We start from the raw sequence: 15681 nt of genomic DNA on the forward strand, positions 1-15681 counted from the left end.
GAAAATCGGCCGCGTTGGCTGTACAGACGGGGAGGGAAGACGGAGGAATAAGGGCGGTGAGATCGATCGCGACCGGAGATAAGGGCCGGGCCGCATTCGGGCTAAAAAGGCGCAGCGTCTGGGGGCAACTGAAGGCGCGAGAGCCGCGGTGAAGCGGAGACAGCGTTGGGGGAAGGGTGAAGACCGCCAAGCGCGGGAAAACCGCCATTTTGTAGGCGGAGGACGAAGACAAGAGCGCGGAAGCCGCCATCTTAGATAAAAATAAAAAGAAATTAAATTGCAACGATGCCTAAACATGGGAACATTAATACCTTTGATAGCGAAATCGAAGATTGGGCTATGTATGTAGAACGCATACAAAATTATTGTAAAGCAAATAAAATCCCAGATGAAGAGAAAGCACTAACCATTATTAAACTTAATGGGTGCGAAGACATACGGGCAATTGAAACACCTTGTATCACCAGATGAACCGGCGGAGAAGACGTTCAAGGAGATTGTTACTGTCCTGAAAAATCACCTAAACCCCACGCCGCTGATGCTAGCGGAACGATTTAAATTTTACAGCAGAAGGCAGCTGAAGGATGAAAGCAATGCTGAATATTTGATGGAATTGCGTAAGCTAGCAAAGTACTGTCAATTCGGAACGAGACTGAGAGGCGCTACGAGATAAATTTGTGTGTGGTTTATTAAAAGAATATACACAAAAGCGATTGCTCGAGGAGAATGAGCTGACGCTTGAGAAAGCGGTCACTATGGCAGCAGCACACGAAGCCGCAGCGAGAGGCACGGCAGTAATGCAGCTACGGTCACCGGAACTCAGTACAAATAAATTGGGTTTGAGTACTGTAAAATGTTATCGTTGCGGAAAGACAACGCACGATCAGAACCAGTGTTGGTTTAAAAACCAAGAATGCAGAACGTGTGGCAGGCTTGGCCACATAGCTAAAGTATGCCGGTCAGGAAAGAAGACCAGCAACAAAAAGTCACCGCAAGGAAAATACATAAAGGTACACAAGGTGACAAAGAACAGTTCGAACGAACAGAAGTCAGATTCAGACGCCAGCAGTAATGAACTGGGTAGCTTAAGAGTACACAACGTTGGTAAGGATGCAGACCTCCAGACAATTTGGGTCACTCTTCAGATAGCAGGAGTCCAAGTAAAGATGGAATTGGACACTGGATCGGCATTGACGGTCATGAATAAGAAAGATTACAAAAGGTTATTCCAACATATTCCCCTACGGGATACGGAGATTATATTGAAAACATACATGGGGCAAAGAGTGTACCCCATCGGAAAGATAGAGGTAAAAGTGGTCCACAAGGGCAAAGAAAGCCAAGTAATGGACTTATATGTGCTACCTGAAGGAGGTCCACCACTACTGGGACGGGAGTGGATTAGGAAAATGAATATGGACTGGCACTCCTTGAAGGCACTAACGGTAGATTCCGGGGAAACCGATGTCAAACCTAAACGATTGTCCAGAATATTGGATGATGCTAAAGAGGTGTTCCAGCAGGGACTGGGAACACTGAGAGGAATTACGGCAAACACCAAGATTGATGAACATGCACACCCAATTTTTTAAAGCCAGACCGGTACCCTATGCGATACGACCTACTGTAGAAGCGGAACTGGAAGCGCTAGAACGTTCAGGTGTACTGTCTAAGGTAGATTGGAGTGAGTGGGCTACGCCCATCGTTCCCGTTATGAAACGTCCTTCGAGCAACAAGCCAGGAGAACCAGGGAAGGTTCGCATCTGTGGAGATTTCAAAATCACCGTTAATCCGGTGCTTCACACGGTGCAGTATCTGCTTCCGCGGATTGAGGATATTTTTGCTTCGTTGTCTGGCGGGAAACACTTCACCAAGATAGACCTGGCGCAGGCGTACTTGCAGATGGAGGTTGAAGAAGAGTCACACCAATACCTCACGATCAACATGCATCGAGGTTTGTACCGGTACAATAGGCTGGTTTTTGGAGTGGCATCGGCTCCAGCAATTTGGCAGAGGGCCATGGAGCAGGTATTACAGGGAATTCCAGGCACACAATGTTACCTGGATGATATTCTGATTACAGGTGATGGTGATGAAGAACACCTCGCAAACTTGGAACTGGTGCTCAACAGACTGAAAGAGTATGGACTTCGAGTTAATCGGCAGAAATGTGAGTTCTTCCAGAAGCGGATCTCGTACTGTGGTCATGTCATTGACCGGGAGGGGCTTCATAAGTCTCCTGACAAGATAGAGGCAGCTGTAAAGGCTCCCGCTCCAGATAATGTGTCTCTGTTGAAGTCATTTCTAGGATTGATTAACTATTACCATAAATTTCTACCAAATCTATCCACGGTACTGCACCCGCTAAACGCTCTTTTACAGAAGGGGGTACCATGGGAATGGAGCGAAAACTGTAAGAAGGCATTTCGCAAAAGCAAAGAATTGATCACCTCAGGAAGCGTTGGCTCACTTCAACCCGACACTGCCTATTCGGTTGGCTTGTGATGCTTCTCCATATGGTATTGGGGCAGTACTCTCTCACAAGTTGCCAAATGGCACGGAAAGGCCAGTCGCGTTTGCATCCAGATCATTGACCTCCGCTGAGCGCAACTATGCGCAGATCGATAGGGAGGTTCTCAGCCTTGTATGGGGAGTGAAGAAGTTTAATCATTACCTGCAGGGCCAAAAATTCACACTTCTGACAGACCATCAGCCGTTGGTATCCATTTTTAACCCTAAGAAGGGTGTTTCAGTGATGACAGCACAGCGTCTCCAGAGATGGTCCCTTTTCCTAGGGGCACATCAATATCAAATAGAATTCAAAGGTACGAAACAGCATGGCAATGCTGATGGGCTGTCGCGCCTGCCACTACCTGAAGAAGAAGAAGAAACGACGAAAGTTGACCCTGTTGAGTTATTTCGTTTGACCATCATCGAGTGTTTACCAGTCACCAATGCAAGTATTGAAAGAGAAACCAGGAACGACCCGACACTGTCCAGAGTCTACGAAGTGACAATGAAAGGATGGCCAACACGTGGTGATCCTCTGTTACCGGCATTCTCGGCAAGGCGAGACCAGCTGTCCGTCTGCCATGGTACTTTGATGTACGGGACAAGAGTGATTATTCCTCCCAAGTTAAGGGAAAGAGTTCTAAAGGAACTGCATGAAGGTCACCTGGGGGGAGTTAAGATGAAAAGTCTTGCTAGGGCTTATGTATGGTGGCCGGGTATTGACCAACGGATAGAGGAGTTGACGAAAAGCTGCGCTGGGTGCCAAAAAGTGCAAAATGCACCTCCGATCGCACCACTACACCCATGGGAATGGCCTTCAGCCCCATGGCAACGCATACATATTGACTTTGCTGGTCCATTCATGGACTCCATGTTCCTAATTGCGGTGGACGCACATTCCAAATGGCCAGAAGTGATCAAGATGAATACCACTACTTCAGAAAAGACAATTGTGGTGTTAAGAACAATATTCGCAAGGAACGGATTGCCAGAACAGATATGTTCGGACAACGGACCACAGTTCGTGTCGGAAGAATTCCAAAAATTCTTAAAGAAGAATGGGGTGAAACATTATACCTCTGCCCCATATCATCCGGCGACAAACGGGTTGGCCGAGAGATTTGTCCAAACATTCAAAAAGGCAATAAAGGCCATGAATGATGATCAGATTCCGCTACAGCACAAGGTGGACAATTTCCTAATGGCGTATCGAAACGCCGCTCATGCAGTGACTAACCAAAGTCCTGCCATGATGTTTTATAACAGGAGGTTGCGGTCCAGGTTGGACTTGTTAAAACCAAATGTGCGGAGGGAAGTGGAAAACAAACCGTTCCGGCATATTAATAACAAGTCCATTTGAAGTAGGACAACCAGTGTTGGCAAGGGGCTATGGAAACGAAAAATGGCAGTCCGGAACAATTCGGGCCAGACAAGGACCTCTGATATACACAGTAGATATTGGTAACTATGTGTGAAGGCATCATGCAGATCAACTGGTAGAATCAAGAGCATGGGTCGAACCCATGGTTGCGACAGAGACAACTGTGGAAGACGTTAATGAACCTGAAGCATCTACCTCGGCAGGGACTGTACCTGATGATGACGTCCAATACATAGGAAACCAACAAGAAGAGTCACCTCCGCAACAAGAATCAGAGACCACTGAAAGGCGTTATCCAGACCGGATCAGAAGGCCTCCTGAGAGACTGAACCTTTGAACTGTTTATACCTGAAGTTATATATGTATATATGTTATGATGTTATGTTAAATGGGGATATGACTATTAAGCTAAAAAGGGAGGATTGTGGTGTATTTAACCTGTTCCACCTTAAGAGAAGTACTACGTAATACCGGTGGTGACCACCGGTATATAAGCACTGTGTAGTAAGATTGTATTTCATATAGTCCTGACCTCCAACCAGTAAAGACCTGCTGAACTTTAATCTTGTAGTCTGTGTGTTAATTACAACTAGAACACACAGACTTTACAGTCCAGGTAGGGAAAAGTGGCCTGCAGCGCGTTCTGGTCAACCATCCGGTCCATCTTCCTTTGGAAGACTGAGGGACGCCGAAGGGGACTCTGAGGAAGTGGTAGAGGCGGCCGTTTGCCTCGAAGGCAGTATACTGGCGGTCTTCAGGCCTGATAGGGAGTTGGTGGTATGCCGACTTCAGGTCAATGGTAGAGAATACCTGGTACTGTGCAATCTGATTGAACATATCAGATATGCGGGGAAGGGGGTATGCGTCTAATTGGGTATACCTATTCATTGTTTGACTGTAGTCAATGACCAGGCGCTGTTTCTCGCCGGTCTTCATGACCACTACTTGGGCTCGCCATGGGCTGGTGCTGCCCTCGATAATCCCCTCCCGCAGGAGTCTCTCTACTTCTATTTTAATGAAGCTTCTATCCCCGGCACTGTACCGGCTGCTTTTTGTTGCGATGGGCTTGCAGTCGTGGGCGAGATTAGCAAACAACGGGGGGGGGGGGGGGGGGGCTGACTTTCAGGGTGGCTAGGCTGCATATTGTGTGCGGCGGTTGTTTTAAATTTTGCCGGCTGCAGACTGTAAGTGGGGGCAGGGGCCCGCCGTACGCCATCGTGACACTCTCTAGGTGGCACTGGAAATCCAGTCCCAGCAGCGCAGAGCTGTGGCAGGACAAGGAGTTTAAAGTCTTTGTACTCCGTGCCCATTACTGTCAGGGTCGCTACACAGTAGCCGTCGACGTCCGCCGTATGGGACTTGGAGGCCATAGAGACCCGGTGGCGCGTGGGCATGACTGATGGGGAGTAGCGTCTCACTGTGTCGGGGTGGATAAAGCTCTCCGTGCTCCCGCAGTCAAATAGGCAGTTTGTTGCGTGACCGTTTACCTTGATGTCCATCATGGACCTGGCCAGTTGGTGAGGCCTGGATTGGTCCAGGATGATGGAGGCCATCGTTGAGGTCGGTGGGTCGCTGTTGTACTCTCGCGAGGCAGTGGGGGAGTCAGCGGCCTGGTCCCAAAGTGACGTCCAAGATGGCGGCCCGCACCGCTCACACGTGGCTGGTGGTGTCCAAGATGGCGGCCCGCACGGCTCACACGCGGCGCTGCTGGAGTTGGTCGGTTTTGCCCTGCACACTTTGGCATAGTGCCCCTTCTTTCCGCATTTGGAGCAGATCGCGTCCTTCGCCGGGCAGTGTTGTCTGGGGTGCTTGGCCTGGCCACAGAAATAGCACTTTGAGCCTCTGGACATCGCAGCTGCAGGTGGGCTGTGGTGGTGGTGGCGTGGCGCAGGCCTGTGGCCTTACCGTGTCCCAAGATGGCGGCCCCCGCGACATCCATGGGGCGGGGAGGGCCGTATGGTCGGGGGGGGTAGGCATCCATGTTTCGGAGGGCCACGTCCAGCGAGTTAGCAAGGGCCACAGCCTTCTGCAGATTGAGCCCACTTTGCTCTAGCAGCCTCTGTCGAGTGTAGCTGGACCTGATGCCGGCGACGTAGGCGTCTCTGATTAGGTCATCAGTATTTTCCGCGGCCGTCACCGATTTGCACTTGCAGTCCCGGCCGAGGACTCTCAGTGCCCGTAGGTATTCGTCACCCGATTCCCCGGGTAGCCAGGAGGTGTCTAGTGTAGACCTCGTTGACCGGCTTAGTATATTCTTTTAGTATCGTGCTAGCGGCCGTGTAGGATACAGCGTCTCGGATAATCGAATATACTTGGTGGCTCACCCGTGAGTTCAGTACTAGCAGTTTGTCAGCTTCGGTCCTGACGGTAGTGCTGGAGGCCTGCAGGAATGCTTCGAAGCAGCTCAGCCAGTGCTCGAAGTTATTTGATGCATCCGCCGTTTGAGGGTCCAGTTCCAGGCGTTCCGGTTTCAGGATTTGCTCCATTTCAAAACCTTTTGTTAATAAAATTGATGCGCCCTCAATAACGCCAGAAGACTAAGAGTTAAACTTATAACAAGTAGGCTTTTATTAACAAAAGAATACGAGCATGCCTCTGCTGGTAGACCGATCCTTAAAGCCAGGGGGACTGGAGGTCAATCACCTTTATACCTGGGCTTAGGGGTGGAGCCAGGGGTGGAGCCAGCTGAGGCATGCCCAGACATGTTCTGTACAGGCAGATTAGTGGTTTACCACACCACACATCACTGTCCCCTGGCATACTGACAGCTGTTCTCTTCTGGATGAGCATGCTGGCAACAGTGAGTCGCCATGTGTTGGCCATCCCCTCACCGTCAATTCATATACCAGTGACAGCGTCGGATCATTGCGGGTCTCCTCTATATCCGCGTTTGTTACTGGCAATCGTTCAATTATTGACGAATAAAATATCTCTATGGTCCACTGCTGGTGCTTCCTACACAGTAGGCAGTGGCAGACGCGATGGCCCATCAGCGTTCCCATGCTGTTTCGTGCCTTTATATTCTATTTCATATTAATTCGCCCCTAGAAACAGGGACCATCTTTGTAACCGCTGTGCAGTCATCACTGGAACGCCCTTCTTAGGATTAAAGATGGAGACAAGTGGTTGGTGGTCAGTCAGCAAGGTGAACTTCTGCCCATGCAGAAATTGGTTGAATTTTTTTACTCCCCATATTAGGCCGAGGGCCTCCCTGTCAATCTGGGCATAGTTGCGCTCGGCTGAGGTTAGTGACCGAGACGCAAAGGCTACTGGCCTCTCCAATCCGTCTGGGAATTTGTGCGACGGCACCGCTCCAATACCGTAGGGTGATGCATCACATGCCAAACGAATTGGTAGTGCTGGGTTGAAATGGGCCAACACCTCTTTTGATGTGATCAATTCTTTACACTTCTGGAAAGCTCGTCTACGTTCGTCATCCCACTTCCATGGTACCCCTGTTTGCAGTAGGATGTTCAGCGGGTGTAATACCGTAGACAAATTTGGTAAGAACTTGTGGTAGTAGTTTACCAGCCCGAGGAACGACCTCAGTTGTGACACATTTTCCGGTGCTGGAGCCTTGACTACTGCCTCAATCTTGTCAGGGGACTTATGTAACCCCTCTTCATCGATGACGTGGCCACAATACGAGATCTGTTTCTGGAAAAACTCGCACTTGTGGCGATTAGCTCGTAGCCCATACTCCTTTTAATCTGGTGAGCACCTTCTCCAAGTTGGCGAGGTGATCACCGTCATTTTCGCCCGTGACCAAGATGTCGTCCAAATAACACTGGGTCCCTGGAATCCCTTGCAGGACCTGATCCACCGCCCTTTGACAGATAGCCGGAGCCGAGGCTTCTCCAAACACCAGCCGGTTGTATTGATAGAGACCTTTGAGTGTTGATCGAAAGGTAACGTTTCGAAGCTTCTTCTACCTCCATTTGCAAGTACGCCTGGGCTAGATCAATTTTGGTGAAGCGTTTACCTCCAGATAGCGAGGCGAAAATATCCTCAATTCGTGGAAGCGGATATTGCACCGTGTGAAGGACTGGGTTCACTGTCACCTTAAAATCCCCACAGATGCGGACCTTCTTTGGTTCCCCAGGCGTATTACTCAACGACCTCTTCATTACAGGAACGATGGGTGTAGCCCACTCGCTCCAGTCCACTTTGGACAGTACTCCTGAACGTTCCAACCCTTCCAGCTCTGCTTCAACAGCTGGTCTGATCGCATAAGACACTAGTCTGGCCTTCAGAAACTTTGGGCTTGCATTATCCTCTATTTTAATTGTTGCTGTTATTCCTTTTAGTGTTCCTAGTCCCTCCTGGAACACTTCTTTTGCGTCAGTTAGCATTTTTGACAGTCGTCCAGGTGTGACGTCGTCATCCTTTTTGGCCTCCACCTTCAGTGCCTGTATGGAATGCCAATCTAAATGTATCTTCCGGATCCATTCACGTCCTAGCAGTGGTGGTCCTCCATTTGGCAATACATATATATCAATTTTGAGTATTTCCTGGCCTTTATATGTCACTTTCACCCTTATTTTTCCTTTGGGGTAGACTTTTTGCCCCGTATACGTCTTCAAGACAATCTCTAGCTTTCAAGGGTATGTGTGAAAATAGCCGCTTGTAGTCTCTTTGATTTATGACTGTTAGAGCTGACCCTGTGTCCAATTCCATTTCCACTTGGACTCCGTCTATCTTGAGTGTAACCCAGATAGTCTGGTGATCCTCCATTTCGGTTACCTTATGTAGTTTCAGACAACCCAGCTCCTTGCTTCCGGAGTCTGTCACTTTTCTGTTCGTCTGAACCACTGTCCATCACCTGGTGTACCTTTTTGTACTTCTCCTGTGGAGATTTCTTACTGTTGGTTTTCTTCCCAGACCTGCAGACTCTTGCTATGTGTCCTGCTTTCCCACACTGTCTGCACACTTGGTCCTTGAACCAACAATCTTTTCTGGTCATGTGTTGTTCTGCTGCAGCGATAGCACTTCCCTGTTCCATAGGACATTTCATTGGTGCCATATTCTTGCGGTCTCCGTTGTATCTCTGCAGCGCCCCTTGCGGCTGCTTCGTGTGATACTGCCATACTGAAAGCTTTGTCCAGCGTAAGGTCCTTTTCTGATAGAAGCCGTTTCTGGGTTCCTTCACTTTGTAGCCCACACACAAACTTGTCCCTTAATGTGTCTGCTAGTCCTGCTCCAAACTGGCAGTGTTTCGATAACTTGCGCAGTTCCGTTAAGTACTCAGCATTGCTTTCGTCTTTGTTGGTTCCTTTTATGGAACTTAAATCGTTCTGCTATCAGCAGCGGTGTGGGGTTTAAGTGGTCCTGTAGGATTTCTACTATGCTTTCAAAATTCTTGTTTACCGGCTTCTCTGGGGTTATTAGATTTCGCAGTAACCCATAAGTTTTTGCACCCATGGAATTCAACAGAACCAGTGCTTTATTAGCATCTGGCACTTCATTCGGCCTGCAGTACACCTCCATGCGTTCCACATATGTCGCCCAATCTTCGACTTCATTGTCGAACGTAGAGATACTGCCACTCTTCGGCATCCTTGGGTGTGCGTTAACTATCACAAATGGCGCCTCCCGCGCTTCCCCTTTTCTTCTCCACTGGCACAAAATGGCGTCTCCCACGCTTTCCTTCCTTCCCGCGCTCGCCCTTCTCCGCTGCGGCTTCTAAAAATGGCGCCTCCCGCGCTCTTCCTTCTCGATGGCGTCTCCCGCGCTCTCCCTTCTTCTCCGCGGCTCAATGGCGCCTCCCGCGCTCTTCCTTCTCAATGGCGTCTCCCCTTTCTTCGCCCCGCAGACCCTGTTCAGCCCGTGAGCACTGGCTGTGCTCTGCGCTTTCTTTTTATATTTTTCGACACCGCTCAGTCTAGAACCCGGCTGTTTCTTACCCTCTCTCCGGTTTGTTTTATTTTTCTCGACGCCCCTTGGTGTTCAACCCCCGGCTGCGCCCTGCGTTCTTCACCCTCTGTCTTACCCCGTCGACGCTGCTCGGCTTTCTCTCTGCCGTCGGTCGGCTCCAGCCGCCGCTGCTCGGGAAGGGTCTGTGCTGGACCTGTCGTCTGTCTCTTACTGCTCGTTGTGGCTGGGGAACCAAGCCCGGCTCTCCACAGCCTCCCCTGCGAAGTTGGATCTCTGCCTGACTGCTGGGCGGCTGCTCGTGGTCAACGCCCGTGTTCCTGGCCTCGACTATTTTTTTTTATGTTGCAGGTAGATTCGAATCGACACTCGTCGCCACTGTTGGATCCTTGGTTCAGTGGATATGCTATTATTAAATAATCACACGGATGCTGTACATTAACAAATAACAGGTCTTTACTGGAGGAGAGTAGTCTCTAGACTGGGGGTACAGAGGCATCCGCAAAACTTGTATACTGGTGTGGTCACTGCCGGTACTACAGTATACAGGAGCTGTAAAAGTAGTTCTGACTTAAAGGCACATACACTACACTTGCATTGCAGAATAATTAAATATTTATCAATTCTAGGATGTGATTCGGGCTTTGGAAAGACAATCGCTCAACACTTTGACTCCCTGGGCTTTGAAGTGTTTGCTACAGTGCTGAATAAAGATGGGCCAGGAGCAAAGGAGCTGTTACAGATGTGTTCCGAACAACTTACCTTAATTCAGATGGATCTCACTAAACCCGAGGATATTGACAGAGCCTTGCAAATCACGAAGGAGAAGCTTGGTGGAAAAGGTAAGAGGAATTTAATTAGTCCAAATATTCTGGTTATGGCATGATTTTTAAAACAATTGTGTAACCAACCCTAAAAAGAATGATAGAATGTCTATTGCACTCGTTAATATAATGGGCTGGACTTTGCATTGGAAATAATGGTGAGGCTAACGGTGCTCACCGTTATTAACGTGCAACTTCCAGCGACCGCACAAGCACAGTTAAATGCGTAAATCAGGAAGTTGCTGTCTGAGATGCTCTGCTCCTGCAAAAGTTGTGTAAAAATGGTATCTCGCCATTTAAATACCTGGAACAGGTTGAAGTTGCTGTACTTACCTGATATAGACATACGCAATAAACTTGCCAGTAAAAGTTGGGGCTTGTCCATTCCAGCGTAAGTAACAGTGTGGTAAGTTGTAATAACTGCCAAACGACCTCTCTGGTGCTAAAAATGAACTTTTACAAGTGTGGAATCTCATTCCTTCAGATTTTGATTATTTGAGATTTTATAAATTTTACTTTTACTTTCTGCCCCTGATTGATCTCTCTCAATCCCATCTCTCTTTCCGTCTCTTTAATTTCACTTTCTGTACCTGATTTTGGCATTGAATTCCTTATTCAAACTGATTTTTCCTGGTTCAGACTCTGCGCTGCTCATTATCGATTCTTCAATCTGGTTAAGGAGATGCACAGTTGCTTGCCCTGTGCCCACAGGTCCCAAACTTCCAGTGCAAAAGCCCATTAAAAGTCTATGTGCAAATGTAACAAACGGCTGGCTCCGTCTGTCCGTTCATTCGCCGCTGACCGCAAAATTCAGGCTAGTATCTTCTGCGTCGAGCCTGTGAGTTCCATTGTGCACCCCTTGACAATGTTTGAAAACGGTTTGCTATAAATCCCAAGAACCTGTTTTCCCACTCACTATTGAACAATGTGATGTATAAATCACAGACTTGTATATATTTTCATATTCCTTAAGTATAGTTGTGGCTTATACATTGGTACAATATTATTTAACCAAATTGTACTTGTACACCAGATTTTATGAAGCCTAGAATATATTTGATAATTGCTGGAAACATGAAGTTTTTTTATTCTTTATAAATTGAAAGGAATATTTTGTTGTAACACTACAGCAGGGCAATGATGGGCCAGAAATTGGTGAACGGGGCTTGCCGCGCGTGCAAGCCCCGTATATGCACTTACCCCGCGCTACTGCCGATCAGCTCCAGGGACGCCTGGACTTGGTGTTTGAAAAAGAAGAATCCCGGGCAGCGTATGATGTCACGCCGCCCAGGAGTGCAGCCAGCGCGAAGCCAGGAGCGTGCAGTGTAAGTGAGACACGCCCCTTGAGGTCTCAGTTTCACTGGACACGCCCCCAATGTTTCTGTCAAGCTGCTAAGCATTTGTACATGCAAAGCAGCAGTTTAAATAGGTTTTTGGAAGTTTTTTGAAGATTTTGGTAACTTTTATAAACTTTTTTAAATGTTTACATTATTTTGAGTAATCTGAAGTAGTTTTAAAGAGAATTAAAGCAATTTAAAGACTTTTAAAAGCCCTAAAAGAATTTTTTTAATTCCATTTATTTATTTAGCAATGTCGTCGTCATACGTGTCTTCACACTGTTCCCTTTGGGGAACTGTATGAAGTGGTGGAAGGATTTATGGCCATGATTAACGCTCATTCCGTGACCGTAACCATCTTTGAACCAGCCATTAGGGCGGTTAGTCCTATGGCGGGAGGGTTTTACGGGCTCCCACAAGCTATACAAGGAGGGGGGGCCACCCACACCCACGGACGCAAATATCCCACTGGATGTCAACCCAGAATTTAGAGCCGGAGCTCCGACTCCACTTGCAGGGACTGTCTGGAGCGGGGTTCGAAACCCTACCCTGATCTGGCCCAGCGGCGGGGATCCTACCGCTATGACAAAGACCCAATCCGATTAGCAACGTGAAATGGCAGCATAGGGCTCCAGTCACGGGGAGGGAAAAGGCGCAGGAAACGTATGGGTGTCACCTTTTGTGCGGAGTGGGCCTTTTGCGTAGCAGTAAGCATCCCCGCCGCTGGGCCAGAAGGAGTAGGGTTTTGAACCCCACTCCAGACAGTCCCGGCAAGTGGAGTCGGAGCTCCAACTTTAAATTCTGGGTGGACATCCAGCGGGATACTTGCGTCCGTGGGTGTTGGTGGCCCCCCCCCCCCCCCCCCCCCGTCAGATGGGTTGTGGGAGCCCGTAAAACCCTCCCGCCATAGGACTAACCACCCTAATGGCTGGTTCAAAGATGGTTACGGTCACGGAATGAGCGTCAATCACGGCCATAAATCCTTCCACCACTTCATACAGTTCCCCAAAGAGAACAGTGTGAGGATACGTACGATGATGGCCTCTTGCGCAATGCACCTCCTTGGACCCTCAGTCGCAGATGCGAGGGGGCAAGTCGTGCAATTGTTAAATTTTTCATTTTATTGACATGTAAAATGTTGGCCCAGTAATTCCCTTCCAAATGCGCGAGTACGGTCGGGGTACTTACGCATCTGGCCGGATGAAATGCCGGTTTTCAGCATGCACAGTGCATGTGGGGAAAACCGGCATTTCCTGTCCTCTGAACGAAGGGGTTCAGAGGCAGAATGCGTGCGACTGCACAGGCAGCGCGTGCGCAGTATAATTCGCCGCTTTCATTAATGCTTTCAGTGAGGTCAAGTCATTACAACTTACACATGAAAAAAGCATGGGTACAGTTGCTCCAGAGGCTGCGGAGGAAGATATTTATTATCGTGGAGCTTCTGAAAGTATGTATGTCTGTATATATTCCTTTGCGTGTTATGTATATATTCCTTTACTTATGTGTATGAATGTATTATTTAATTATGACTTTCAGAGAAAGTAACTTATTGGAAAATCATAATTAAAAACATACATTCATACACATTAGTAAAGGAATATAAAACATACATACATATACGTAAAGGAATATATGTGGACATACATACATAACGCATTCTCACATTCCATTCACACAGCCACAATTGCTCCTTCGACCTACCGTTCTGAAAACCCTTTTTTAAAAAAAAAAAAAAAATTTAAACTTTAAAACTTACTTAAAATTTCTTAAAATAACTTCCCTCCCTTTCCCAAACAAAAATATTGCATTTCAGAAGCTCCACGATAAAATATATCTTCCTCCGCAGCCAATGAACAACTTTACACTTGCTTTTTTCAAGTGTAACTTCTAAGGACTTACCCTCACTGAATCCATCATTGAAATCCACAAAGTTCACTGCGCAAGCGCTGCCTGTGCAGTCACACGCGCTGTGAATAGACCTCGGGTCTGGAAATGCCGGCGTTCCCCGCATGTGCTGTTCCTGCTGAACGCCGGCATTTCCAACGGCCAGATGCGTGAGTACCCCGACCGTACTCACGCTTCTGGCCGCGAATTTCTGGCCCGCTATCTCTGGTTTGGCCAACACCTTTTTTGTAAGAAATTTTAAGAGACATTGGGCTGCATTTTCATTCAGCAGTCGGGAAGGAGGCGGGACTACAACTTTTGGGTTTTAGTCCCGACTACAACTTTTGGGTCTTGGTCCCGCCTCCATTGACATCCGGCCAATCCATGCGATTTTCCCTTGATTGACCTTGTTGAGCCCACTCAGCAGGCCAATTAAGGGCCACCCGGCAACAGGTGACATCACAGACTGAAATTTCATCTGTCAAGAGGTGTTGACAGATGAAATATCAGTGTTTCACAGCTGTTTGAAGCTGTCAAACACTGACAGTCTGACTTCTAACCTGAGTCCTTCTACGCAGAATCAGTTAGAACTCTCACCGGCACTGAAAGCTGAAGGCTGTCACTTTTGACAGATCGCAGCCATTCGGCTTTCAGTGCCAGCTGAGTGATGGACTCCCGACGCCTAGGGGAAGAAAGGCTGTTAAGGTAAGTACAGGTAATTTAAACTTCTTTACACACTTTAGACACACCAAACACACTTACCTTTGCACTCATGCTCCCATCACTCACCTGAACACCGACATCGCGACCCCTCCAAGTCCTTTAACCCGACGGCCCGCCTGCTCTAACCTGGCGTGGTTTGGAGCCGTCGGGAATCCCACACGACACCCCTCAAAATAGGGATTAGGCTAAAGACTGCCTGTTAACTACCTGTTAACAGGCAGTTAATTGGCACTAATCCCTTCCTGCCTCGGGTCGGCGGGTCCCAGTGCGGGGCGGGTGCCCGCCTCCTTTGAAACTTGCGTGGAGGCGGGATGGTGTCGGGACCCCTGAATTCGGGATTTTTGCCCCCGGCACGCCTAAAAGCCCGCCTCATGGCACACTGAAAATCTGGCCCATTGGGTCTGTAATTCCAACAGCACCGCTGCTCCATCAGAACTGCAGTGAGGTGGGACCTCACTGTAAATTGTAGGGTTGGCTAATTTAAATTTGCAGAGGTGTACAGGCTGTTCTAAATCCAGCCTACAATGCCTCCAGATAGTTTAGGGGAAAATCCCCATGCAGTGTTTTAAGGTCGGCACAGAGAAACGCTCTGGGGTTGGCACAACGGTAACCAGAAGCATGCTGTAAATTAAAACGTGCACGGTAAACTATTTTGTGATGTGAAGTCCAGTGTTCTGCACCAAGCCTGTGTTTTTATGTTTGAGAGGATACTTGGCGGTCAGTTTGCAATGGGACACCGAGTTCTGAACTGTTGCCTCCTTAAGCCGACTCCAGAGACATCATCAAAGGAGTGGTGGGATCTGCAGACTTGGGATAAGGCTACATCAAAGATGACCACCAACTAGTAATCTGCCACCCGTGTGCCTTCCCTCATTGCCTCTTTGTCCTGCTCCTGTTCTGCCTCCATTTCTGGGACAACAGTTATTGCCCTCATTATGGTGGGAAAGCAAGTTGTGCAGAGGACTCAAAGAATCTGCAAAGGGATATAGACAGGCTAAGTGAGTGGGCAAACATTTGGCAGATGGAGTATAATGTGGGAAAGTGCGAGGTTATCCACTTTGGCAGGAAGAATAAAAAGCAAACTTATTTAAATGGAGAGAGATTACAAAATGCTACAGTTCAGAATGACCTAGGGGTCCTTGTGCATGAA

General features: G+C 48.2%; 1 protein-coding gene across 2 annotated transcripts in view; it reads left to right on the plus strand.

The window, feature by feature from the left end:
• The window catches only part of hsd11b2 (hydroxysteroid (11-beta) dehydrogenase 2), a 77211-nt gene that overhangs the window by 38853 nt on the left and 22677 nt on the right, over window positions 1–15681 (plus strand). For both annotated transcript variants that reach the window (XM_085991288.1, XM_085991287.1), the window contains exon 2: window positions 10393–10605. In XM_085991288.1, the coding sequence (XP_085847414.1) occupies window positions 10393–10605 (213 nt within the window). The remainder of the gene's footprint in view (window positions 1–10392; window positions 10606–15681) is intronic.

The sequence above is a fragment of the Somniosus microcephalus genome, chromosome 6 (assembly GCF_052327205.1).
Source record: "Somniosus microcephalus isolate GS21.2 chromosome 6, FLI_Smic_1.0, whole genome shotgun sequence".
Taxonomy (NCBI): Eukaryota; Metazoa; Chordata; class Chondrichthyes; order Squaliformes; family Somniosidae; genus Somniosus; species Somniosus microcephalus.